Raw genomic sequence first — 24,901 nt, 5'->3', positions numbered from 1 at the left:
CAATTCTTTGTTTGCCCAATGAAAGTGTTTAGCCATAAAGAAACAGCGACACAATTCCAGTTGAGTTATGGCCCAAATTCCCGCCCAAGCACACACAATATTTTTATAACCAAATTGATGGGATGGCAACGTTAATCAAATGTTGCCGGCAATTGTTTTTAGAATGTTCCTGGGGATAAGGGATGGGAATGGGATTTGTGATGTGCCCTTGACCCAGGAAATATGGTAGGTGTATTTGATATAAATAACTGCGAGGGTTTTTTTTAGGTCCAAAAAAGGAACCCCTATCATACCAGAGAATTATTAAATCTTATACTTCAGCATTTTCTTTATTTTATAAGTGCACAGCGACATTGTTCTGAGAAGCGAAGGTTGTAGGCGACTTTCAACAGGCATTTAAATTAAAAAACAAATTAAAACGATACGAAAAGGACTTAACAAACTTAATCAAGGCTAAATTATTCCGAGTGGGGGCTTGGCCATTTTTACAGAGCTCAGTTCTTCTTGGACAGGGCAACGAAGAGATCGCGGGCATATCGGCGGACGGCCTTGCCGTTGTGGTTCTGGGGAATCTCATCCGCGAACTGGACGCCGGCTCGCAATTGCTTCTGGATGTCGGGCAGCCTCTTGGCCACATGATCGATTACCTGCTGGGCGGTCAGGGTGGCATTGTCCTCCCGCACAACCAGAGCTCCGGGCACATCCCCCTGGGTCTCGTCGTAAACCCCGATCACGCACACCCTCTTCACCTCCGGCAGCTCGTCGATCACGGCCTCCACCTCGGCGGGCCACATCTGCAGACCCTTCCACTTGAGCACCTCCTTCTTGCGGTCCGTCATGTACAGGTAGTCGTCCTCATCGAAGTAGCCCATGTCACCGGTGTGGAACCAGCCCTCTTCGTCCTGCATCTCCTTGGTGGCCACCGGATCGGCAAAGTAACCGTTCCAGTTGAACCCATTGTGCACGAGGATCTCGCCCGTCTGGTTGACCCCCAGTTTGTTGCCATCGTCGTCCACGATCTTTATCTGAATTCCGGGCAGCGGGTTGCCAGCTGCCGTCAGCTTCAGATGTCCGTGGTTGAACACTATGAAGCCCACCTCCGTCATGCCGTAGGAGGAATTCAGGACTCCATTGGGAGCCAACTTCTTAATCCTCTCCACGGTTGCCTGGGTCATGCGGCCGCCTCCGAAGTTCAGCTTCGTCAGGCTGCCCAGCTTCTCCGGCGTGGCGGTGGGACAGTCCAGCAGGGAGCAGCAGTGCTCCGGCGGGATAAGAGCGTACGTAATGCCGTACTTGCTCACCAGGTACACGAAGTACTCGGCTGTGAAGGGCTTGCTGCTGATGATCCGGGTGCATCCGTTCACCGTGCTGAAGATGGTGGCCCACAGCCCAGTGATCCAGTCCAGACTAGCCGAAATGAAGATCGTGTCGTAGGCATTAACAAAGCTGTAAAGGATAATAATAAATTTGATAATTTTCTAAATATAATAGGGGAGCATTAATAAGAAATATCTATACTTTATATATATAAAGCTATCCATTCAAAACTAAGAATCCATAAGATATAGATACTGTGTAGAATAATGATACGAGGTTATAGAATATGTTTAAATAATTTTATCTTAACACTCTTTTTTTACGTTATCAAGTTAAGCGTTGGTATATTACCAATTATTACAGAATTATAACACAAAATTAAAAGACACTTACACAGTCTCTTGGGTGAGAATATCATTGGAGATACACACAGCCTTGGGCATTCCAGTGGTTCCCGATGAGGTGAGGATGGCGACGGTTTGCTTGGGTCCTTCCTTCAGAGGGGTTGGCCTAGATTAGATAATATTTTAATAAGTAACATGGATTCAAAGAACATTCCTATATGCCACACTCACTGATAGAAGAACTCCGTCTTGGTTGGATGCAGCAGATCCTGAATGCTGAGGACACCATCCTTAGTTCCTGTAGTAAGGATAATCTCCGGCTTGAACTCGCTAGTGGCCGAGTACAATTTGTCATAGTGATCAGCATCGGTGAAGATGATCTTGGGCCTCGAGATGTTATACAAGTGCTTGAGGGTGGCTAAAAGAAAAGATTGGGTTATACAATAATATACATATATTACGAATTAAAATTTATTAACTTTCAGTAAATAATACGTACATTCTTCGAGGATCGGGTTCGCCGACTGGAAGGGTGTGCCATGGAAGAAACAAGCCACGGCTATGGGCATAACGTAGGTGGTGTTCCTGGCGGAGATGCCGATGATATCCTTGTGGTCCAGACCGCGGCTCTTCAGGTGCTGGGCGATGCGAATGGCCCAGGTGAGAGCCTGTCCGTAGGTGACTTCCACGCCCTCGGTGTCCGAAATCTATGGATCCACTAGCCATTAGAGAGGTCCTTTGCTATCATTTCCATATCACTCACCTGGCACACGTTCTTGGGCCAGTTCCTCATGTTCTTGAAGATGATGCGACCCAGGGAAGTCTCCGGCTTGAAGGGGTTGTTTTGCGGAATACCCTTCCAGATCTTGTTCTCCGCATCGTAGCTGCACGGTAACTTGGACATTTTCGCTGCAGTAAAGTTAGTATGCACACCCGAAAGATCGGACACTATCTGAGGGACTATTCACTTGGAGGGCTACTTATAAAGACGCGGATCCCCAAGCGGCTTATCTGGGGCCGATAAGCATTGCCTAGAGTAAGTGCAAGGTATCAATGAAAGATAAAAGGCGTTGACCAAAGTTGGCCACACGAGTGCCATCTATGCATATATTTATTGAAACTAATCTGATTGCGTGATTTTGGTTATTTAATTGAAGGGTGTCCTCAGTCGTGATAAGGGTGATTAAATTTTCGCCATTCCCGGTTAATGACCATCCCTAATTGTTGGAATTTCTTATCTTCCTTCCGGTTTTTGGATTCACCTTTATCTGAGGGCTTTAAGCAATGGAATATCACGTGAGGAAAGTATTGTCAGGCCATACTACGTAGTATCGATAAATATAATAACAAATTTATACAACAAAACCCCCGGAGCTCTTTTATGGGATATCTAAAATTCGGTTAATGATCTTTGAACCTTAAGCCGGGAATACCTACTGACTTCCAATTGCGTATCACGCGTATCACGAGGAAGCGGAATGGAAAGTTTGACCATTTTTTTCCAACATTTTAATTAGTCACCAGCGGATTATCGATATCCACACGCGCTCTTAAAGTGTTGGGGCTATGGTAAAGTATATTTAGCCGCCTTTTCGATATGAATACGACATGATATCCCATTCAGCAGAGTCATGATAATTCAGGAAATTCCCTCAAACGAAATCTACCCAATTCAACGAAATTGAATGGGTTTTCTTTTAGCCAGCTCTCAAAGCTTTTCCTTACATTTTTGCCTTTTATTTCCCCGATTTTCTGCGCTGCGGCTGACAAAAAGTTGGTGCAGCGAAAACGTTATTTAAATACCTTGGCGAAAAAGTTCGCTCGCAAGATATTTGCAAACATCTGTTTCCTGATTTTGCAGCAATGGCAGCCGGCAGAGAAAATCAACTTTCCGTTCCCGGTGGCACGTGAACTAAAACCCAATTCTGTGGCAAGGCTGCCGATGATGAAGTTCGGCTGTGGATGAAGTTCCGGTTACAGCAGACCTGTGGTTGCCCTTAACCAGCAGAGGTTTTCACCTAGCCAAATATATATGTACATAGGTTCGGTAAAAGACACTCTGCTTAGATGTTCAATCCGAGTAATTAAGAATAATAATAAACTTTCAATTAAATTTTAAAATCCAAAAATTAAACTGAGTTTTATTTCTTTAAGCCCCATTTTATATGGCTTACATGGGATTACAATGGAATTATGGCAGATCAATATTAAATTATAGCCTAAAATCCATTTAATAATCAAGAAATATACTATTTATTGCGAACTAGGTAATATAACACCGATGGGATCATCAAATCAGAACCAATAACATTCAAATCTAAATGGGTTGTAATTATTGTTCATATGGGCAATTAAAAAAGAAGTGCCTGGGAACTAAGCCCCTGCTCGCAGTTTTGGCTTAATGGTGATGGCTTAATGGGATTTCGATAAGGTTTCCCTGGTGACTTATGTACCCGACAGTCAGTGCACTTTGATTTGGCTCGAAGTAATCTTATCGGGCTATGACTTGAAGTGGAGAATTAATTTTCCCGAGCAAAATCATCGTCATTATGGGCGGGAATTACCTATAATCAGAGGAACTAGAATGCCGATTATCAGGCACGGGGTTATCTAAGCGTATTCCGTAGTCAGACTTTTTCGGACGAATTTCTTTGAATAGCCATGAATGAAACTATTTTTGTCGCTGTGGCTCTTGTTCGATTTTTGGGATACCCGTACCTTAAGGGCCGGCCAGTTGGAAGATATTCGCGGCCCCACCGAGTTGGGTATTCTTATAGCGGCTAACTAGCTAACTCGCCAACTGGCTAACTGGCTAAGGTAGTTGTTTGGGTTTCCCGCCCAGTGGTTCTACTTTTCTCTATTTTCACTCCGTGAATTGCTGGCTGTGCAACTTATTCGCATTCTGTTGCAGGAACTGCTTTTTGCTTCAGCCCCACCTCTGCCAGTTCAGTGTGTTATTATGCACTGGTTTTCCCTGGTTTTTCACTCACTTTTCTTTCTTTTCCTTTATATACATTTTTTTTATTTCTGCCCTTTTCCGTGTCGCTTCTTTTTGGCCCATTTCCTTTGGCTGCTTTTCCTTCTGCTGCTGCACACAAGTTTTTCATTTGTAATTCAAGATGTCAGTCAGCTGGGAGAACCAAAACTTAATTAAAGTTCCGCACTTTTACAGAGCCAGCTCCTTACTTATCCCGGCTATCTCTCTTGCCCTTCCGTATGTATTTAGCCAGTCCCAGAAAGTCCGCCCATTTCGCTTAAATTCAAAGTGTCCGTCCGGTGCGTCTAGTTCCAGGGGAGGGGTTCTATCTCTCAGGTGCAAGTTTCGCCCACCACACCTGCAGCGAATGTCCGGACTTGCGACTTTGTTGGCCTCGCCTCCGGAGACGGGTCATCCTCATCCTCATCCCCTCATCGAAATCCCTTCCCGGTCCATGTGTGAACGTCATTTTATGAGCTTATTTCATACTTTTCACTTCTAATTCGGTTCCAGGCTCGTTGCCATGTGCAGATTTCGACTTGTTGAGTTCTCCTCGGTTTGGTGTTTTCATTTTCATCTGGTCATATCGGTTTCACTTAAGGTGAGCCGTATATATGTAGTACATATAAAACATCTAATTTAATTAGCTGACACCGACGGGTGTCCTATCTTTTTTTCCCCTCCATTTTCCAACATCTGTTTGGGGGAAAATGGGGGGAAAGTCAGACGAGAAGCTGCAGGAAAAGTAGAGAAACTCATTATGTATGCATTGAGTTTCCAGTGTCCGGTGGCAGCGACAGAGAAACTTTTTGATAACTGTAATTAGCATATGAAGAAAATCAGACTCGGACAGTTTTCTTTAGAACGCAGGCAGGTGGAAAGCCGTTAAATGTATTCCATTCCAATTAGGCATCCAACTGGTGAACTGGTATAGTAATTAAAACAAATGCTGGAAAGAAAATCAGCACGATGAACTTTAGGCATTAAAGTTATTGAATTTATTTTAAAGTTTGCACTTAACATCTCACATCATGAAGAATTCCCTTAAAAAATATATCATTAATCATCATGAATACAGTGTTATAGATCAAAAAAGACTTCAAAGATAAAAAAAAAGAACTTAAAAGTACTAAACTTTTGTTGGATAGCTGTAAGCCATTTATAATTTGCAATTCAATATCTTCCCATTTCTTATCAAGACCCATCATCGATTCTGTTATCCCCTCTATATCCACATAACTTAAGCAATTCTGCCTGCATGCATTAACGCTTTCAATCGTCCTATGCCCATCTTTTCCCATTGAAATCCCCCAAATCTCTCTTAGCCCAGGCTATCTTTGTCGTTTCTCGTTGCATCTATAAATACCGTCTTGTTGCGCTCTCCGTATCCGTGGGATTCGCGACTGAGCCGTGGGATTAGCAACGTATTGCCTTCCATCGACCATACAAAACGACCAGAAATGCGAGAGGTGGCCAATGTCAATGCCATGGCCATGGGCGGATATGGCCAAATGCAAATGCAGAAACCGAAACAGAATCGGAAAAAAGGTGCCAAATAGCTGGGGGGAAGCTCTACAAAATAAGCCAACGGTCGCCGCGAGAGAAACACTTCCCATTTCTTCCGGCCGCAGAGAGAGGAGCGAGGCTGATGATTAAATTGGTTAAGAGCCGTTGGCCATTGCAGCCAGGTCTGCTCTACCCGGGGCCAAAACCCCCACCTATACCTCCCACCCCATCTCATCCCCAAAAACCCTTCCGCTTTCCGCCTTCCGACTGTTGCGCATTCTGTGTTTTGCTCTCAACGTTTATTTCGGCCTTCTTTTTCTGGCCAAATGATTCAATTTCATGCATTTCGCTTTGCGGCTATGGGGATGCTTATTAGTTGCAATTTGCCAGCTGCGGCCAAAGTTTGCTCTATCCGAAAACCAACAGCAAACCCCAGAAACTAAACCAAATAAATTTAATAATTGCCATCCTGAGAAGTTGATAGAATGGGTAAAAACAAAGGAGGCGGCGGCGGAGGAGGAGGAGGAGGAGGTGGTGGAGGGGGCGGAGGAGGTGGCGGCGGCAATGTAAGCAATATTTGTGTTATGCAACTTGCGTACTAATTGTGAGTCTAACTACTTATAATCTTCAGCCTAGTGCTTATTCATTTTGCTTCAGTCTCAACAGATTTAAAGCAGAAATTTCATAAAAAACTTTTTACAAGCTAAACTTGACCATTTTAACCAGATTTACAGAATTTCTTAATAAAATTCCCACATTTTATAGTTACTTTAAAAAAAAGTGCTAATATTATTGGGCAACAAAATGAAAATGTAATATTTAATATTGACTTCCGTAATACATCTTGAATAATAACAATTTCATTATTTTTCTGTGCCCAACGGAAGTAATAATTCATTTTGAATGTAATTAAAGACCGTGTAGCCCTTTGGAATCATGGCCAACCCATTGCAATCCCGGCACAACTAACCTTTTTCTCATTTACTAACTTTGCTGCGCAACTTTAAACAACCGTGGCTTATTTGCTCAGTCCCAGCTCAAAGAGAAATCTTTTCGTGTTTCTTTGCCCACAGAAAAAAGGAGGCGGTGGCGGAGGAGGCGGCGCAGGCGGATCCGGAAATAAAAACAAAGGCGGCGATGGAGGCGGCGGTGACAAAGGTGGAGCCAAGAAAGGACAGGACCAAAAGGCAGCCGCAGGCGGTGGCAAAAAAGGAGGCAAGAAATAGCAACGGTGGCAACATCAAAGCGCATTAAAAATTACAAATTTAGAGTTAAGTTGAAATTAAAAGTGATATCAGGGTTTATGTATCCATAATGTATGCTACTGGCTCTCTTACAATTATGTGGCGGTGACCGCCTGGTTAACAAATATGTTTGGATAGAGGTTAAACATTTTAAATGCTCGGTTTAGCAACGGAACGGTAGAGAGAGTGGTGTTCCCGTTTCCATCCGTATTCCTTGTTCCACTTGGATGCACTTCACAGGCCACTTGACTCGACTCCTCTAGCGAAACCACTCCTGGGACATTCCGAAAAAGGAAGCTGCGCTGGATTTGGATTTGCCAGTGTCTCCCTTGCGGGCACCATTGCCCCCCGACTTTCTGGTCGGTGTCGTTGTCGCCATCTAAGGGTGATAAAGAGAAGTGTTATTAATTAAGTAGGACTATTAATTGGTAGTTTGTCTGATTAATCTGTTAATTTGCTGTTGAAGTCTCAGATTTATGGCGAGCTACAAACAGCAAACGCAAAAGCAGATATAATTAGAGAACGATATATACCGGCAGGGATCGCAGCTAATTACAAAACATGCGAGTAACGGCCAAGTAGCCACTGCCATAAATTAACATTTGCCCAGCGATTTGATTTCAATAATTGCAGCGATTCATTAATTAGCATCTAAGGCACTCGCACACGCGTTCATAATATATACACAATCATTCTGCCGATGTTCTGGCCATCCACTTGGAAATTTCGGTTTGGGTTTCAGGCGAAACTTTCGCCAAGCACTTGCGGACGATGTGGAAAGTGGAGACGAGTGGAGCGGTTAGGGAGGGGTTCGGCGAAAAGTTGCACCTAATTAAAATTTGTCTTGCGGCATTCTGGTTTATTTATTGCTGGATGGACCAAATTAGTTAAATTAAACTGATGCTTCAGTTTGAAGAGGTTTCCAAATTCGGAAATGAAGCATCTAATAAGAGCAAAGAGGGAAGTTCTCAGTCTAAGTGAGTATTGGTTAAACAAGTATTATCATGCAGCATGCAAACGAGGAGTGATAACAAAATATCAACTATGAAATACCATTCCTACCCAACCAGAGCAAATGTTGAAACTATTGACTTAGGATTGCAATCGATAGAAATCCTAGGAAAGAAACATGGGAACACACAATTACAACTCGATAAAGATTGTATAAGGTATAATAAGATATCTCTCGGGGCTGGGGGCTCTCTTCCTTTGCTTATTCAGGTAATAAATTCACAGATAATTAAAGTTTTGAAAACTGTAATATGTAAGCAAACCGAAATTAAACTATTATTTTTAAAGTGAGCCCCGGCCGCTACATATATCTTCACCCCTTCACTCACTTTCTCCGCAGGCTCTTGGGCGACGGATTTCCGTTCGATGCCAGTAACTCTTCCGGCAGCTTGTGGCATCACAATGGGCAGCAGGGGGAACCAGAGCGACGTGGATCCGGATGAGCTGAGGCACAGCACATTGGGATCTGCTTCATGGGCCAATGAAGTGGCTGCCGTTGTGCCCTGATTTGGAGCAGCTGTCGAGGGTGTCAGCACTCCCAGCTCGCCCTGCAGTCGGCCAGCAGCTCTTGTCACATGCGCAGTTATGTGCTCGGCAAATAGTTCGAAATCAAATGGATCAATGCAATCGCGCAACTTATTCTGCTGAGCATGAATCTGGTCATAGATGGCCCGCTCCTCGCGTGTTACGGCAAACACGCGTTCCAGGAACTTCAGATCAAAGTACAATTGCAGGGCAATGTTCTGGGTAGATTTGGTGCACTCCGCCTGGGCCAATCCATCGTAGTGGGAGAGCAGTTTCCCTAGTAACCGTTGGATGAACGCTTGCAATACTTTGGGTGGCAATGTTTGGGGAACAGCCTCGTTCAATGCCTGAATCAACTGATGAAGATATGTCTGCATTGAAAGACGTGGCTGACTGGGAATGCGAATGGTGGACTGAACACTCTGCTCCTGGTCCTCGTCACGCTGCTCCAGTGTCAAGGTCTGCCAAAGCTATATAAGATATTCAATTAGTTACCTTACACACAAATTTAAAAACATTTAATTTAATTACCGCAAAATCGCTGAGGACCACTTCATGGTTGATAACTTTGGGCAGTTTTTCCTCGCAATTGTGGCCAGCCAGCACGTCATCAACAATGAGTAGCCAGAAGGATAGCATCTCTTCTTCGATCAAGCCGCAAATGCGCTGCCAGTTTTCAATCCCCACTCCTGCCAAGTTGTCAGTCCACTGCCGCCAACTTGAAGGCTGGCAGAAACAGAGCTTTAAGTTGGGACAAAGTTCCACCAGGGCCAGACTATTGCGCAAAGCAAGGAGCAGAGCAGGCCGCTCCCTGAGCTGTAGACCCTTCAGGTTGGTCAGATACTCTGTCAGCTGTTCCTCGGCCGTCTCGCGCAGGAACTGGATGAGGGCGTGTTTGTCCTCTGCCCGCGTCGTCTGCTCCTGCAGCATAACATTGAGCTCCTGGACAATATCAGCTAGTTGAGAGTCGAAACGTTTGCACAGCTCCATTGTGGCACCATCGTAACCCTTTGTCCGATTGGCCAGCCTCTTTGGTTGATCGCTAAGCGCCGCCGCCAAGCTTAACGGCAGATCGTCGCTCTGTTCCCGCCAAATTTGTTGCGGTGCCTGCGATTGTCCGGCTTCGATGAGCAAGAGCACTTGTTCGTAGGTCTGCTTCATGGCGGCCGCCCAACTGCTGCGGATGATCTCCCGCACTCTGGCGTTGATCAGTGGAACGTACTTACGGACGTAGAAGTCCAACTGGCTGTGCTTCAGATGTAGCTGCTGCTCCAAGCGAACGAAATCCGGCCGCCCATTAGTCCTGGCTGCCGACTTAATGTCCTGAATGGTCTGCATGTTACTGACTAGGGCGAAGACCTGCTGCAGGTGAGCCGCTGCCAGAGCGTTCATCTTATCTAGCCACTGTTCGAGTGAGGAGCCAAGTTGTTCCGGTGTTAGCTGAGGAACCTCGAATTGCGGCTTGAAGCCGGCGATGATATCCGGCAAAAGATGAGCCAGCTGACGCTCGCTGCTTTCCATCCGGTTAATACTGGGTGGACAGGTGGAGGAGGCGCAGTCCGCCAGACGGGTGAAAAGAAGACTATCACCTGAAGGAGAGAAACGATTTTGAATAACTCGAAGCAGACAATAAGTAGGCTTAGCTAGAATATTTACAACTATAGATTTTTTACTGATACTATATCAATACAAAATGTCAGACTCGTCTTTAAAAATAGCCAGACGTTGTGGCGTTGAAATAAAAGGAGCCCTGCGACTTCTTTGCTCTAACAAGTACACGTCCAAGTTGGAGGACAAGTCCCAGGACAATCGCATCAAGAGCGGCGATTTCTTTGGGATCTACTTTCTTGACAAACAACCTAGCACCTATGTCGTGCTCTTCCACAATCGATCGACAAAGCACTGTCGCGCTCTATGGCCCACAAATGGAACTGAGTTTCAGTGCTTCGACGGCATTGACAAGAACTCCACGCTAGTCAGTTTGGGAAAAACTGACTTCGTCACTTGTATACCTCACAGGTCGACTTACACAGACGACCTGTTGGAGGCGTGCGGGGTCAAGTCTTCGAGTCCCCAGCCAATGATCACCGTAATGCATTACCGGGCAGTCGAGGCGACCCAGAGTGTGGATATTTCCTCAGCCAGTGGCCAGTTTCAATGGGAGGGCCTCCTCATAATCTTCATTCTCTCAATGCTTGTTTGTCTGTTCTACAGATTACGACAATAAACAGTATCTCACCTAGCAGACACTTATCCAGTAGCTCCACGGTGCTGTTAAGCACGCTCAAGCTGGCCAGGATGCGCTCCTTGACGCGTCTTGGCTCCGAAGGTCTGCTCTGCAGGCAGTTCAGAAAGGCGGAGGAGCGCAGGCTCAAAAATGTCTTAAGGACAGCACTGAGGTCGCTTTTGTCCAGCAGAAGGAGGCTCTGCAGGCAGTCCACGGCCATTTCGGGAAGCAGTTCCTCCCTCTCCAGGGCGGCCAGCACAGCCTGTTTGATGGTCACGTGGAAGGGCCGAAGGATCTCCCACTGTTTGCGGGCCACCGGCAGTTTCTGCATCAGGGCACTCTGTCCGTCTAACTGCAGGCCGGTGCTAATGTGCCGGCTGAAGATGAACAGCTCGGTGGCGGCGTAGAAGCGGTCGTTGTCCAGGTGCGTCCAGATCAGTTCCGGCAGGGCGGTGAGCAGCTTGATCTGGGCCATGGTGCCGTAGTAGGTTTGCAGCTTCTTGCCGGCATTCCTTTGCTGCAGAGCCGCCTCCTTGGGACTTGGATTCGTGGTGGACTGGAAGCCCAGGAGCTGCTGCTCGTTGAGGCTGCGGCAGTTGGCCTGGACGTGACGGACTTGCTCCATGAGCGTGCCCGCCGACGTCTGCATGGCCGCAATGGTATCCGCTGCCTGGAGGAGGTCTCGGTACCGCTCCCTGAGGGATAAAAGAGCAATACTTTAGGCGGTGGTTCAGTTTTCCAAATGTGCCACATCACTAACCCGACATGGGTGCGCAGCTCCTCGCGCTTGTTCTCCACCACCGACTGGATCTTCTTGTGCACCGCGTCGATCTCGGACACGCTGTGCTGCTCGAACAGCGTGTCCACGTTCAGGTTCAACAAATTGGCCGTCATTTATCCGTAAAATATATATTTTTTTAAACAATAACAAATACCAGTGTGACCAGACGGTAAAGTGCGTTTCACACCAAACAGTGCTGACATCTTGTGGCGGGAATAAAGTTACCTTTAGCGGGAAAATAAGGAGCAGATTATTCCAACAATATATAAACAAATCTAAAAATGTTAACGACGGTATTCATTATATAAACTATAACTATAGTAGCGAAACAATCATAATTATTTAGCAGAATGCCTTATAAACAAGAAACAAATCTACGCTGTTTCGGCAACACTGTTTAAAAACCACCTTTATTTCCCTACAAAATCAAAAGAAAAACTGATTTGGTCACACTTGCGCGTTGGCGCTATAAATTTGAAACGTATTTCTTTATCTAACATTTACCGACTTTACAAGTTTTAGTTAGTAACTTCTTAATAAATACTTGTTTTAAAATTAGTTTCATAATTTTACAATTTTTGGCGCTCTGTATCATCTTTATGCCTGTTTGGATGTTAACATTTTTACTGTTCATTTTAAGAAAATGTTAAAAAAAATATAAATAACAGAATATGCGTAAATCAGAATTCGATTTTAGAAACATTTTTTATTTAAAATTCAATTTGTCTCTGTAAATGTATAGTTGTGGCAGAAATAGTTATGTTTTTTTATAAACGATAAGGATTATTAACTAATGGCATTCACACAACCTAAAACTGCTTTCTCAAATAAGAGTAAATGCAAAAATTCTGGTTTGTCGGGCAGGAACTGCAAATCATTCCCTGCCCAATTCCCGAAGCACAGCGTTGGCGATGACGATCCTTTGGATCTCCGAGGTTCCCTCGTATATCTCCGTGACGCGGGCATTCCGGTAGTACAGCTCTGCGGGCAGATCGGTGGTGTAACCCATCCCGCCCAGCACCTGGATGCACTGGTGGGCGCAGAAAGTGGCGGACTCGGAGGCATGGAGCTTGGCCATGGCCGCCTCCTTGGTGATTGGCAACCCATTATCCTTCAGCCAGGCGGCGCGCCAAGTAAGAAGTCTGGAGGTCTCCACCCGAGTGGCCATGTCAGCCAGCTTCTGCTGGATGAGCTGCATCCGAGCCAGCTGCTTCCCGAAGGCCACCCTCTTCTGTGAGTAGTCCACGGCCAGTTCCAGTGCAGCTTGTGCGATTCCCGTGGCCTGGGCGGCTATACCAATCCTTCCGCAGTCCAGGGACTGCATGGCGATCTTAAATCCATCTCCGGGAGCTCCAAGCACCTGGGACCGTGGCACCTGGACATCCTCCAGCACAAGCTGGCAAGTCGACGTGGCCCGCATGCCCATCTTGCTTTCCTTTTTGGCTATGGTAAGTCCTGTAACATCCTTGGGCGTAAGGAAGGCAGTGATACCCTTGTGCTTTAGAGACTTGTCCACCGTGGCGAAGACGATTCCCCCGCTGGCCTCCTTGGAGTTCGATATCCAGGCCTTGGTGCCGTTGAGTATGTAGTTATCCCCGTCCAACTTGGCCGTAGTGCTGGCAGCTCCTGCATCCGATCCGTTTCCAGGCTCCGATAATGCGTAGAAAGCTATGTGAGTGCCTTGGGTGTAGGGCACCAGGAAGTCCCGCTTCTGATCCTCCGTTCCGTGCTGCTGCACTGCACCCAGGTACAGGTTATTCACGCCCATCACGATGGATACGGCTGCGTCTCCGCGAGCCACCTCCTCCATGCCAATCGCGTAGGCCTGGTAATCCAGTCCGGAACCACCTGCGGGAATTAAGTTTGATTATTGGCTATCATTAATAGCGTTACCGATCTCAGATCCATTTTGGATCAAGGATTTATGGAGAAACATCACAAAAACTTTTGCTTAGATCAGAAACAAAAATCTTTTTAAGATCACTTCAACATGAAATATTGATAACAATTTTGTATGTGAAAAAAACGAAACCAAGCCAACCATAAAATCCATTCAAAATTAAAATATCGAAATCATATTTTTGTTTTACCAGAGGCAATTCGAAATTTCACGTACATATATGACACTTTTTACTGAAAACATTATGTAAATTTCTTAGAAGGTACTATAGCAAACACTATATGGTACTCAGTACTCACCGTACTCCTCCCGTACCGTCACCGCCATCAGACCGAGTTCCCCCAACTGCCGGACCTGTTCCGCCGGATAGAGCTCCTCCCGGTCGTGGTGGCGGGCCTTAGGCGCCAGTTCCGCATTGGCGAACTCACGGCAAGTCTTCTGTAGAATCTGGTGGGTCTCTGGGAGGGCGGCTAGGCAGGCGATTCCCCGGTCTCCACCCCCGGTTCTCCGCACACTCCATGCGCCGCTCGATCGCTGACCTGCGAATGGGAAGGCGGCAAATCGATCATCCAGGTGGTTGTGAATCACCCAGTTCCTCACCTAATGTCCGCACCACTCTGATCAGCTGCTGCATTGCGTCGTCCAACTGATCGTAGTACCAGCTGCGATCGAGGTTGCTAGAGCTTTCTCCACAGCTTTCGCTTTCGTCAGAGAGCCGATCGCAACAGACCCGAGGAAAACAGCTTTTATAAGTAGTGCCGAAATCCAAGGGAGCGCCAATGGGGGCTACGGGGGCTTAAATCGTTTCGCAGTATGACAAAAAGTAAGAAGCTATTCATATTTATTTCTGTTCATGCTTTAATTAGAATAATTACAAGCCCTTGCATAGTTTATCTTTTAAAATTTCAATAGGTGTTTTGATAGTTAAAAATTGCGGATAACCTTTTTTAAGAAATGTATCCTTATCTTTTTAAATATTTATTTTATACTTTAAAATGGAACCCTCTCTGCGCACGCTATTGTAATTTATATACAGAATTTTAACTATGAATATGCATATGTTTTCCTTCCATAATCGAAAGTTTTTGCTTTGAAGCTATGCTTGTAAAATTACCAAGTACCAGGGCTAAAGATCAGGTGGAAAAAAAAGGAAAGCGGTTCATTGGTTTTTTGAAATCAGAATCCACCAAGAACCTTGTTGATTTCCGATACCGGCTGAATAATTAAGGAATGCAAATTCTCGATACACACCCACTTTCGATGAGAGGTACAAAGTCCTCTCACTTTCCCTACACAAAATACAAGTGCAATTTAAAATTGTTGCCTTTACATATTACAAGGCAAGTGTGGACTTGTAACTTGACTTTATAAGAGACACGTGTGGCATAATGTGGGGTTTGCTTAAGTCACCTTTAAACTATTAATTGCTTTTGCTGTCTAACCAAGTTAAAGTACATTTCAAATAATAATTGCAATGTAATATATATATTTGTATTTTTTTCTTTACCAACTTGATGGACCCAAAAGGAAAGGCTGGAGTGCATCATCTAGGGTGACCCAAAGCTCGGCTGTTCTTGAGAACAATTAGATATTGTTTTATTATCAAGGCACTATCTCAAATTTCCGCCAATATTGTTCACCCTTAACTGCCGCCATCTTGCGTAAAAAAACCCAACCAGAAAATTCTACATTTTAGTTGTAGTTCCACGCCTTTTCGTGTAGAAAATATACATACTTTTGGGGGCTTAATCCCCCAAATCCCGCGCATGCTCAATTTACTGCCATCATGAAAACCCAAATAAAAGGTTGCCATTTTAAAACATTTCAAAACTGACACTTCCGAATTCTCACATTCTTCCCAGAACAGCTTGACTAATCAAAATTGTACATTATATTTCTAAAAAATCAAGATGAATTACCTGATTCAACGCGGAAAGATGCGCCAACAGGCGATAAATGTACCGGAGGGTCTGCCGGAACTTCTATCTGACATTACACGGGAGGTTCTACGATGTCAGCCGAGAAAGGAATGCCTCTGCCAGTTCATCATTGACTATCTGCACTCTGTGATCGTAACCAGGGAGAAGGCACTGGGTAAGTAATCGTGGAAATGGGGACTTCTTATTATTGGTAACTATCTCATGTTTCAGTTGCCAAGACCATTTTGGACAGGGCTCTGCGACAGGTGGACAGCATAATATCGGACCTATGCGTTTGCGATCTGTCCAAGGAGAAGTCCGAGTTGATGGGCCAGGTTCTGGAGGACTGTTTCCGCAACTTCCTCGAGAAACGGCGCTGCGAGATGAGACGCGGAAAGCAGACCATCAACTTCGAGGACGTGGATATCCTGGAGGAGCTGCTGCTGAAGTGCAAGTTCTCCGATGAGGAGCTCATCATGTCGCGGCCGGCCATCGAGAGTGCCTACAAGCGCTTCATGGAGGCCTATATGTCAGCGGAACGTGGCGCCGATGGAACCGAGTTGCTCTACCAGTACTTCCGAGATCGGGAGCTCAAGAGGATTAATGAGGCGATGCGTCAACAGGCGGCCATCACCATTCAGGCTGCCTGGCGTGGCTTTTGGGTCCGTCACCAGTTTCCTCAGGAAGTGTGCGTCTGCGTCTGCGCGGCGGTAAGTGGTTCGATCTGTATAAGAATTATCTCTGAACTAATTTTTCAATTTTGATTTTATCAGGAGAAGGAGGACGACGAGGAGGAGAATCGCAGGCAAGCGGCAGCAAGCGTTCTTCAAAGATTCTTCCGCAAGGTTATGTTGGTAAGTTTAAGGATATATAACATAATAAGGTTTAATTTTAACCCCTTTTCAACATTTCAGCGCGTTGCCACGAAACCTATCGCAGATCCTTGTGCGGATCCCACGGATGCCACGGAACCTACAGCAGCGACCCCTTCACCGGAAACAACTAAGAGTGCATATGATGATGTCAGTGTTACGACGACAGTGGTGACAACTGCTGCGGGAACTGCCGCCCCAAGTGTTCCTCCGACTGCTCCTGCAACTGCTCCGGCAACTGCTCCAGCAACTGCTGCAGCAACTGCTCCAGCAACTGCTCCTGGAACTGCTCCGGCCACGGCTCGACCTTCAGACACCGCTTTGGCAGAGCCTGCGGAACATGCCGGAGAAGCTCCACCACCGGAAGCGGCAGAACCAGCAGAAGCTCCTGTGGAAGCGGCACCACCTGCTGAACCCGAAGAGGCTGCACCTCCTCCCGCCGAGGAGACTGCTCCACCAGCTGCCGAGGAGGCTGCACCACCTCCCGCAGAAGAGGCTGCCCCACCAGCCGCTGAAGAGCCAGCTCCACCTCCACCAGCCGAGGAGGCCGCACCACCACCTGAAGAAGCCCCCGCTGAAGAAGCCGCCGAGTAGATGAAACCATATATTCTTTATTTGTTGTCCCTTAATTGTTAAATAGATTTTGCCTGCATGTAAATAAACCGATCAGAAGAATCTTCTTCACTATTCCAGCTGATTGTCTATCCAATCACTAAAGGTTGAGACCCGAGTGTAAACATCCGGAGAGATGTACAGACCACAAACTACAAGACCATATGATACAATGCCCACTTGCTTAGGTCCACTATCCGTTTGCGTTACTAAAGGCCCCCCAGAGTCGCCCTAAAATTATTATATTATAAGAAAAGATCTTATTTGATTATTATTATTCCCTAACTCACCGAACAGGCGCCCCGGAAAGGTCCTCTGGCGCATATCTCCGTATCCGTAACGCTCTCCATTCCCGCATCCCGGCAATCCTTGTTCGAAATCGTGTGATAACTCATTCGCTGGAGTACAGTGGGATAGTTGACGTTGTCCAGGAAAGGAAAGGGCACCGGTAAACGGAGACCCCAACCCGTGAGGGTCACAGGGACTCCACCACCCACGAACTCCTTTCTCAGAGATTGGTACCCAATGGCACTAATGCTGGCATTATTCAACTTTAGAGGTGGTTTAATGGACAGTACGGCAAGATCGCTGGTCACCAGTTCTTGGTAGTTGGGATGTATACTATAGGATAGCACCTGGGAGCGAGAACCTCTCTCGTTCAGACCTCTGATTCCGGCCACCACAGACATACGACTTGCATTTAGTCCCCGACAACAGTGGGCTGCAGTTAGGATGCGATTGGGGGCGATGATGGAGCCACCACAGAAGTGCATCTGACCTCCACGGGTTTTGTACTGCAGGGAAACTTGGTAGGGAATATGTTGCCCTGGTGGAACATCAGCACCTCCTACTATACGATGAGGAGTATCGCCACTGGGCTGACGCGCTATTGGAATGTAAGTATTAACAAGCTTGCAAATATGAATAGTTTCAATGGACACTCTTACAGTTCAGCCTTCCGAAGACTCCTCCCACAGCAATAACTCCGATCACCAGTAACTCTGTTAGACCCATCGCTCGTTGGTTAATGTCACTGGGTTTGCATCTACCACGGTACTTAAACAATAGCTTGGCCCCCATTATAAAAAGAATTTGCATATGTATCGCACATATCTGGGGCACTTTGGATACTTGGTTATGCCATTAAATTTGATCTTGAAATTGAAATTATAATGAGGAGTTGTGCTGGTAATGTAACCTAGTTAGGTGGTTGGCAAATATATACATAGTTGCGAATGAGTAATGTAAGTGTAGTTCTTTACCCAGGAAGATAATGCTACCTTGAAATATATATTTTGAATGCCTAGCAAATTTGGATTCGGATAGAAAGTTAATGATTTTATTGAATTGAAGATTGCTCTTTTACAAATATTATTTTTTCAATTTAAGCCATTCTTTCCTTTATCCAACTATCAAACATGGACACTCGGGTGTAGACATCGGGGCTGTTTGAGGCGCAAAAAGCAGTTCCATAGGATACGACGCCCACCTGTTTGTAGGATTCGCCACTCTTCATAACCAAAGGACCGCCAGAATCGCCCTGAAAATGGAAGGCCACATACAATAAGCTAGAAATATCTTTTCCCAAAATAATTTAAATATTCAACTTACATTACAAGCTCCCTTGCCGAATCTTTCCAAGGCACAGATCTCAGTATCCGTAAGTTGGGTCATGGTCTCCTTGCACTTTGAGTTGCTCAGTGTCTTGTAGCTGAGTTTCTGCAGCACTGTGGGATATTTGGCGAAAGGACCTGTGCCAAAGTGGAAGACAGAGCCCCATCCTGTTAAGAGGACCTCCTGATCGGCTCCCACTAAATCCGAGCCACTCACATCAATGGTGGACACTCGCTTTTCGTCCAACTCAAAGGGTGGATCGATCTTAAGGATGGCAATGTCGCTGGTCACCAGTTCCTGGTAGTTTGCGTTCATTTCGTAGGACTGCACCTGGGATCGGTAGCCGGTGCTATCGTTCAGATCCCTGATTCCGGAAACCACGCTAATACGACTGGCGTTCTGGCCATTGACGCAGTGGGCGGCGGTGAGGACGCGATTTGGGGCAATGAGGGAACCACCACAAAAGTGCCTGAGTTGACCACTGCGAGTTCGGAACTGCATGGAGACCTGGTAGGGAACATACTCATCCTCGGGCACATCATAACCACCAACCACTCGCTCCTGGGAATTGGAGTCTACCTCCTCGAAATATTTGTCCACTGGAGGGAGTTACAAACATTAATGTAAAGTTCTCTTTGGTTAAGTTATAAAGTCAACTTACAGTCGATTACGTTGCCCATGGGCTTACTTTGGACCACTTCGAGAGCTGACAAAGCTGCGACAAGCAGCACAAAATAAGTTACTCCGTTCATGGTAAGACTGAGTCTGAAACTAGTAAAGAACCATTGGCTTATATACGCATCGCAGAGCCCCAATTAATTGGGCTTTTTCGTTCTACTCGATTCATTTGAATTTTATCGAGTGCAGCTGTGGGCGGTCGTCCCACCTCATGTAGTGGGTTACAAGGTTGCTGGGCAGCGATAGTAGAAGTCTAGGCGATAGGAACCAACAGTTGACAGGGAGAGAAGTGATAGAAAGGTTGTGGTTTAAGCCAAGCGAAGTCTTATTTTGTTTCATGGGTTAAAAGACCCTCAGTTCCTGAACCCATACATCATTTTACTGGGGCCCAAGACTCATTGACAGACAAGATGATTCGAATTTCCAGGGAATAACACCTACGCAGAGGCAGGACAGAGTAAGTAAAGGTATAAGAAACAGAATCACAGTCAGACTCCCGAAGGGAATCAGCTCCTGTCCAGAGTTTTAATCAGCGAATAATTTAAATATTCCGATTAAACAAGCCCCTGCCGACATTTCTTTTAATTCATTGTGCGGACAGGGAGACAAGGAGACCTGCCGCTGGCAATCAGCACCTTGGACACCTCGGAGGCAGTTTCGGTTTCAGCTCGAGACTTCCAGACAGGAGCTCCAGGCCATCCACATGTTCGATGCAAATCAGGCTCCATTGCAGCCGCGAGTTCTGCCTCGATTCCATTCCTTCTTCCATGGGCGGGCTCCGAAAGTGCTATCTGGTCCACATTCGGAGTCAGATGTGTCAGTTCCGGGCCTGATTGCATCCAGCTAATGAATCATTTTGGGTGTAGCTGCATCTCGACAGAGACTTCGGCCGTGTGTGGCTGAATTAATTATGCACACCTCTCGGTTCTGCAGCTGCACCTCCTCCATTTGGCATCCTGGCTGCTGTTGAGGTCTTGATCTTTGGACTTCTGTGTTAATTGTCCTGGGCCGGGATGCAGCGCCACGAAGTTGCCGTCCAGCGAACCGATTTGAACCCGAAATGGCTTTATTATATCTGCACCAGCGAGAGCCCCATCCACAGGATGTGTCTGGGGTTCTGAATCCGCATCTCTGGCGCCTGTCGTGTTGCCTCCTTCTGCCTTTTGTTAATTGGACCACCCTGTCAAGGCATGACTTATCCGCGGAGTTTATGCTTAATTCCCGCCTCTAATTTGCATGTGAGCTTGGTGCTCCTTCGACTTTAGGTTGACGGGTTAATCCTTGTGTTAACTCATTAGGCTTTGTTCTAGCTAGGTTACTTTAATCAGGCAAAGGAACACAGAGAAAAATATTTTAATAAATTCAAGAAAATTACCTGTAATGAAAAACATTTGGAATAAAATGGTGAATATTTTTTCTTAGATACTTTTTCAAATTTTTATTTTAAATAGTTTTTACTTGATTATTGCCAAGCTACGTTATAACATTTTATAGCTTCTAACGGTTCTAATATTATTTTAAAATGATTTATATATTTTTCCTGTTTTACATGATTTTATATAGATACATCAGGTAATCCGACTGTTTCTAGTTAATTAACCCTCTTGCATTTTTTTGCATTCTTTATGAAAAACATGTCGTCCCTGCACTTCGGTCTCTGAAAAAAACAACTTTAGACTTCCGCAGACCACGATCAAAATTCTCACTAATAAAATGCACTTTAATCATTTCATCAGCAGTGTTCCCGAGACCATATCCTCCTTAAAAAGAGGGCCTGCGGATCGGTTCGGTGTTAACAAGATAAGCATCCTGCCTGTCTGCTCCGACGGGACGCCATCATTATTATGACATTTTGGTTGATTGCCTGCCCCGCCGATGCCCTCGTTCTTGGCCATGTTTGCCAGCCAACTTCTGTAGAATTGTGCGTGTGGCCCAGAAGAGCAGAAGAACACAGGCCTCGACTGAAGTGAGCATTCATTCTCGGTGCAATTTTTATGGGCTTTTTGTTTTCGGGATTCGTTTTCTTGTTTGTCTCTTTGCCGCCAACGTCTTCAGCTTGATTTATTGGCCGACTTCATAAGGCAGAGCCGCTGGTTTTATGATCTGTTCGGAGTGGGAGAAGTGGCATTTTATATACCAGGTTTAAAGTCCAGTAGCAACTCGGGAAGGGTATTGCTGACCAAGCTGATTTCAGGGGTCAATCAAGACCATCAACAAGAACAGGTGGGGGAAACACAAAAAATTCCTCTGGTTCGACCTGTATGCAAATGATTATGACTTAAGGCCCACATAAACAAACGGGATCAGCTTGGTTAGCCGACTGAGTTTTCCGCTTCGCAGCCAATTAATTTTCGCACTCGTTTCCAAGTGGAAAATTAATTGCGTGTTTTGCATAATCAGTAAATTGGTCGTTTATTTTAGTACTTAATTTGCTCAGGATCGCACCGCAAGGTGCACCTAAGTTTCCCCAGCTCCCTCGCCAAACCGAATCCGAATACGAATCCGTATCGCCCCCATCCACTGGCTCTATAAATTATGACTCTGGACCCCAACACATGCAGCGAAATGGCATTGGCTCCGTGCCCAGAGAGCATTGGGCAAATTAAACAGATTTTTATTTGCAAATCAGATAAGAGATCATGTGCGTTTGCCCAGATAAAAGCAGATACCAAAATCCAGCCAGGTATCCAGCTAGAGCGGGCTTAATATTTATCGGTCGCGTGAGCGTGTTACCTAATTGATGACAACAGGTAGGCGCTTCTGTCAAGCCCAGTCTTATGATGGGATCGGTGGATCCTGCTAGCTTATGATAACCAGGCACGCAAGGGGACAACTGGGAAGCCAGGAGCAGATCAGCAGGAGATCCGAATCAACTACTGTTTGGATTGGAATGCTTTCGAAAATGGTATATGTCTGCATAATAATGAATAAATTGTCATTCCTCAGAGTCTACCAATAATAGAAAGTGTTATCTTTAATAAAGCGAAGTTATTTAAAAGAATATTTAAGTATGTATTTTGAATGTTCGTAGTACTATTCATAATTAAGTTACAATTAAATGAATAATTTTAGCAAATAAAAAGAGTTCCCATTTCTTTTTTTCAAGTGTACATAAAACCAATACTGTTATTTATAGGAGATACTTTCGGAAGGTTACCCCAATTCAACCCACATTAAATTATTTCAAGATCACTTGCATTTACATGTTTGCATCGCCAAATAAATGATAAGACTGCTCTTCGTGGAGATGTATAAAATGCATGGGTTGCAATGGCATACCATTCATTCCCAGTAGTGTAAAATGACAGTTCTGAAGCTCTTGTGCATGATCCTGATCCTCCAGCAAGGATTAGCTGATGTGGTGACCCCGACTACGGAACCACCCACCAGGATTAATGGTGGGCAGCTGGTGAACGAGACAGTGCCATTTCAGGTATCCCTTCAAATGCAACGTCGTGGTCGCTGGCAGCATTTCTGTGGAGGATCCATTGTGAGTGGACAGCATGTCCTCACCGCTGCCCATTGCATGGAGAAGATGAAGGTGGAGGACGTCAGCGTGGTTGTGGGAACACTCAACTGGAAGGCGGGTGGACTACGTCATCGGGTGGTGACCAAGCACGTTCACCCGCAGTACTCGATGAATCCCCGGATCATCAACGACATCGCCCTCGTCAAGGTTACTCCCCCGTTCCGTCTGGAGCGTTCCAATATCGGCACCATCCTCATTGGGGGATCCGATCGCATTGGTGAAAAGATTCCCGTTCGCTTAACTGGCTGGGGATCCACCAATCCATCCACTTCCTCAGCAACTCTGCCGGATCACTTGCAGGCGCTGAACTATCGCACCATCTCCAATGAGGAGTGCAACCAGAAGGGATTCCGAGTGACTCGCAATGAGATTTGCGCCCTATCTGTCCATGGTCAAGGGGCATGCGTGGTAAGTCAAAGTACCAGTTAGTCCCTTGAAATAATGCATCAATATATTTTTATTTATTATATTAAACTACTTATTACAGGGCGACTCAGGTGGACCCCTGATTAAGCCCGGTCCCCAGCCGCATTTGGTGGGCATTGTCTCATACGGCTCTTCCACCTGTGCCCAGGGCAGGCCCGATGTCTACACACGCGTGTCCAGTTTTTTGGCCTACATCAGCCAGGTGATCAACCAGGATCTGGCCCAATAAATACCGTCCTGCAGCGCATAAATAAACCTTGCTTGGCCTGAAATTCCACGGAGTCTTGCGTTCTTGGTTATCCCCCTGCCTTCTTTTTGGCGACTAATTAAAAATCTTGTTCGATATTCGCCACAGCCACAGGGAAGGGGGAAGGCGGAGGAGTCTGGGTGGAGTCCACAGAGTCACAGGCAGAGTCGCCTCTCCATCTTCATGGTCTAGGCTTGGCCCGACTCCAGCTTGAAAACTTGGGCTGCCGCCTGCCAGGGCGACCATGATAAATGCAAAAAGCAATTTATCGCGCATTTAACTCAATTCAGTTTCTTTATGGCAGCGGGATGTGGCTGAGGATGTGGGGTATGGATGGTATGGGGATAGATGTGGGGATGGTGGAGCCTGCCGCAAAGTTTCGCTGACACGCACACTGTTGCGAGCTGCGAACTCTGGACTCCTCTCCAAGACCGGGCCTTGTAATTCGATATTAGATTTTATGCGCGACAAATACGAAGTGCAAACATTTTTATGTTCCCGCCGTTTCTATGCTTCGATTTTGGTTTGCTATACGCTATGTGTAGTGGAAACGATTTAACGGGGCGCCGACTTTGACTCTAAGGTTTAACTTCGGTCTCGACTTTTCTGTGGCTGTGTAATTAAGTTCAAATAATGTGGAGCTCATGCCTTTTGCGAAGCACACTGGCCAGCAAAGATTTGCACTGCAAAGGAGCATCTTCCTGGAGAGGAACTACATTTGCAAGTGCCCATTTCTTAGCTCATTTCACGCTCCCAATTTACTAGATCAAAGCGAGCCTAACATGGAAAATCTCGCCTCCTCTGAACTCCCATATAAACAGCTAACAGCGGGTCAAATGCCTAGATGACTAAACCAGCCAATCCATACATACCATACCATCGCATTGCGAGACAATCTGAGTCGCTGCCGGGCACTGCTCACCATATAAATTCATTTAGATCAATCAATTCAATTTGTTTGTCAATAAGCCCTAAATGAGTATTTCATTTAAACAAATTAAAATTCGACCCATTTGGAATGCCAGAGGCTGCGCGGACTCATCCCGCAGCAATTAAAACTGACGCGACACACTCGATTCCCTGATTTCTTAAACGAGCGCAATGGAAACACATATAAATACGGCTGGACTTTGGCTCAGACCCAGACCCAGAACCAGACCCAGAACCAGACC

General features: G+C 45.8%; 8 protein-coding genes across 11 annotated transcripts; 3 read left to right on the top strand and 5 right to left on the bottom strand.

The window, feature by feature from the left end:
• Positions 1–310: 310 nt before the first annotated feature.
• LOC108019245 (luciferin 4-monooxygenase) lies at positions 311–2,623 on the bottom strand. Its single transcript, XM_036817870.3, has 5 exons — positions 2,425–2,623; positions 2,161–2,368; positions 1,893–2,079; positions 1,711–1,827; positions 311–1,446 (listed from the first exon to the last, which is right to left on the bottom strand). Exons 1-5 carry the CDS (start codon positions 2,563–2,565, stop codon positions 495–497), a joined length of 1,605 nt encoding a protein of 534 aa, XP_036673765.3. The 5' UTR covers positions 2,566–2,623; the 3' UTR covers positions 311–494.
• Positions 2,624–6,309: 3,686 nt separating this feature from the next.
• LOC108017424 (RNA-binding protein cabeza) lies at positions 6,310–7,463 on the top strand. 2 transcript variants are annotated; one of them, XR_001767816.4, is made up of 2 exons: positions 6,310–6,748; positions 7,218–7,463. XR_001767816.4 is itself a non-coding variant. In XM_036817852.3 (2 exons), the coding sequence occupies exons 1-2, from the start codon at positions 6,630–6,632 to the stop codon at positions 7,368–7,370; spliced, it is 234 nt and encodes a 77-aa protein (XP_036673747.1). In that variant the 5' UTR covers positions 6,446–6,629; the 3' UTR covers positions 7,371–7,463. The 2 variants fall into 2 exon arrangements, 1 of the variants encoding a protein (XP_036673747.1); XM_036817852.3 differs by having other exon boundaries at positions 6,446–6,710.
• Cog1 (conserved oligomeric Golgi complex subunit 1) lies at positions 7,416–12,103 on the bottom strand. Of its 3 annotated transcripts, none has more exons than XM_065865711.2 (6): positions 11,912–12,103; positions 11,164–11,846; positions 9,456–10,513; positions 8,729–9,394; positions 8,442–8,504; positions 7,416–7,767 (listed from the first exon to the last, which is right to left on the bottom strand). In XM_065865711.2, the coding sequence occupies exons 1-5, from the start codon at positions 12,043–12,045 to the stop codon at positions 8,481–8,483; spliced, it is 2,565 nt and encodes an 854-aa protein (XP_065721783.2). In that variant the 5' UTR covers positions 12,046–12,103; the 3' UTR covers positions 7,416–7,767; positions 8,442–8,480. The 3 variants fall into 3 exon arrangements, with proteins under 3 accessions (XP_065721783.2, XP_065721782.2, XP_036673746.3); XM_065865710.2 differs by having other exon boundaries at positions 8,451–8,504; XM_036817851.3 differs by lacking the exon at positions 8,442–8,504 and having other exon boundaries at positions 11,912–12,102.
• A 515-nt stretch (positions 12,104–12,618) lies between these two features.
• Positions 12,619–14,585, bottom strand: LOC108017408 (short-chain specific acyl-CoA dehydrogenase, mitochondrial). Its single transcript, XM_017084434.4, has 3 exons — positions 14,433–14,585; positions 14,132–14,371; positions 12,619–13,780 (listed from the first exon to the last, which is right to left on the bottom strand). The coding sequence occupies exons 1-3, from the start codon at positions 14,464–14,466 to the stop codon at positions 12,807–12,809; spliced, it is 1,248 nt and encodes a 415-aa protein (XP_016939923.4). The 5' UTR covers positions 14,467–14,585; the 3' UTR covers positions 12,619–12,806.
• Positions 14,586–15,655: 1,070 nt separating this feature from the next.
• Positions 15,656–17,315, top strand: Rsbp15 (Radial spoke binding protein 15). The gene is made up of 4 exons (XM_017087096.4): positions 15,656–15,926; positions 15,983–16,461; positions 16,525–16,605; positions 16,666–17,315. The coding sequence occupies exons 1-4, from the start codon at positions 15,743–15,745 to the stop codon at positions 17,215–17,217; spliced, it is 1,296 nt and encodes a 431-aa protein (XP_016942585.3). The 5' UTR covers positions 15,656–15,742; the 3' UTR covers positions 17,218–17,315.
• On the bottom strand, positions 17,308–18,273 carry LOC108019281 (chymotrypsin-1). Its single transcript, XM_017087095.4, has 3 exons — positions 18,183–18,273; positions 17,526–18,121; positions 17,308–17,466 (listed from the first exon to the last, which is right to left on the bottom strand). The coding sequence occupies exons 1-3, from the start codon at positions 18,247–18,249 to the stop codon at positions 17,308–17,310; spliced, it is 822 nt and encodes a 273-aa protein (XP_016942584.4). The 5' UTR covers positions 18,250–18,273.
• Positions 18,274–18,590: 317 nt separating this feature from the next.
• Positions 18,591–19,611, bottom strand: LOC108019244 (chymotrypsin-1). The gene is made up of 3 exons (XM_017087040.4): positions 19,511–19,611; positions 18,847–19,448; positions 18,591–18,775 (listed from the first exon to the last, which is right to left on the bottom strand). Exons 1-3 carry the CDS (start codon positions 19,599–19,601, stop codon positions 18,620–18,622), a joined length of 849 nt encoding a protein of 282 aa, XP_016942529.3. The 5' UTR covers positions 19,602–19,611; the 3' UTR covers positions 18,591–18,619.
• Positions 19,612–22,828: 3,217 nt separating this feature from the next.
• Positions 22,829–23,711, top strand: LOC108017417 (chymotrypsin-1). The gene is made up of 2 exons (XM_017084442.3): positions 22,829–23,464; positions 23,544–23,711. The coding sequence occupies exons 1-2, from the start codon at positions 22,829–22,831 to the stop codon at positions 23,709–23,711; spliced, it is 804 nt and encodes a 267-aa protein (XP_016939931.3).
• Positions 23,712–24,901: the final 1,190 nt, after the last annotated feature.

This window comes from Drosophila suzukii, chromosome 3, assembly GCF_043229965.1.
Source record: "Drosophila suzukii chromosome 3, CBGP_Dsuzu_IsoJpt1.0, whole genome shotgun sequence".
Taxonomy (NCBI): Eukaryota; Metazoa; Arthropoda; class Insecta; order Diptera; family Drosophilidae; genus Drosophila; species Drosophila suzukii.
This window is presented reverse-complemented; position numbering and strand designations above follow the sequence as displayed.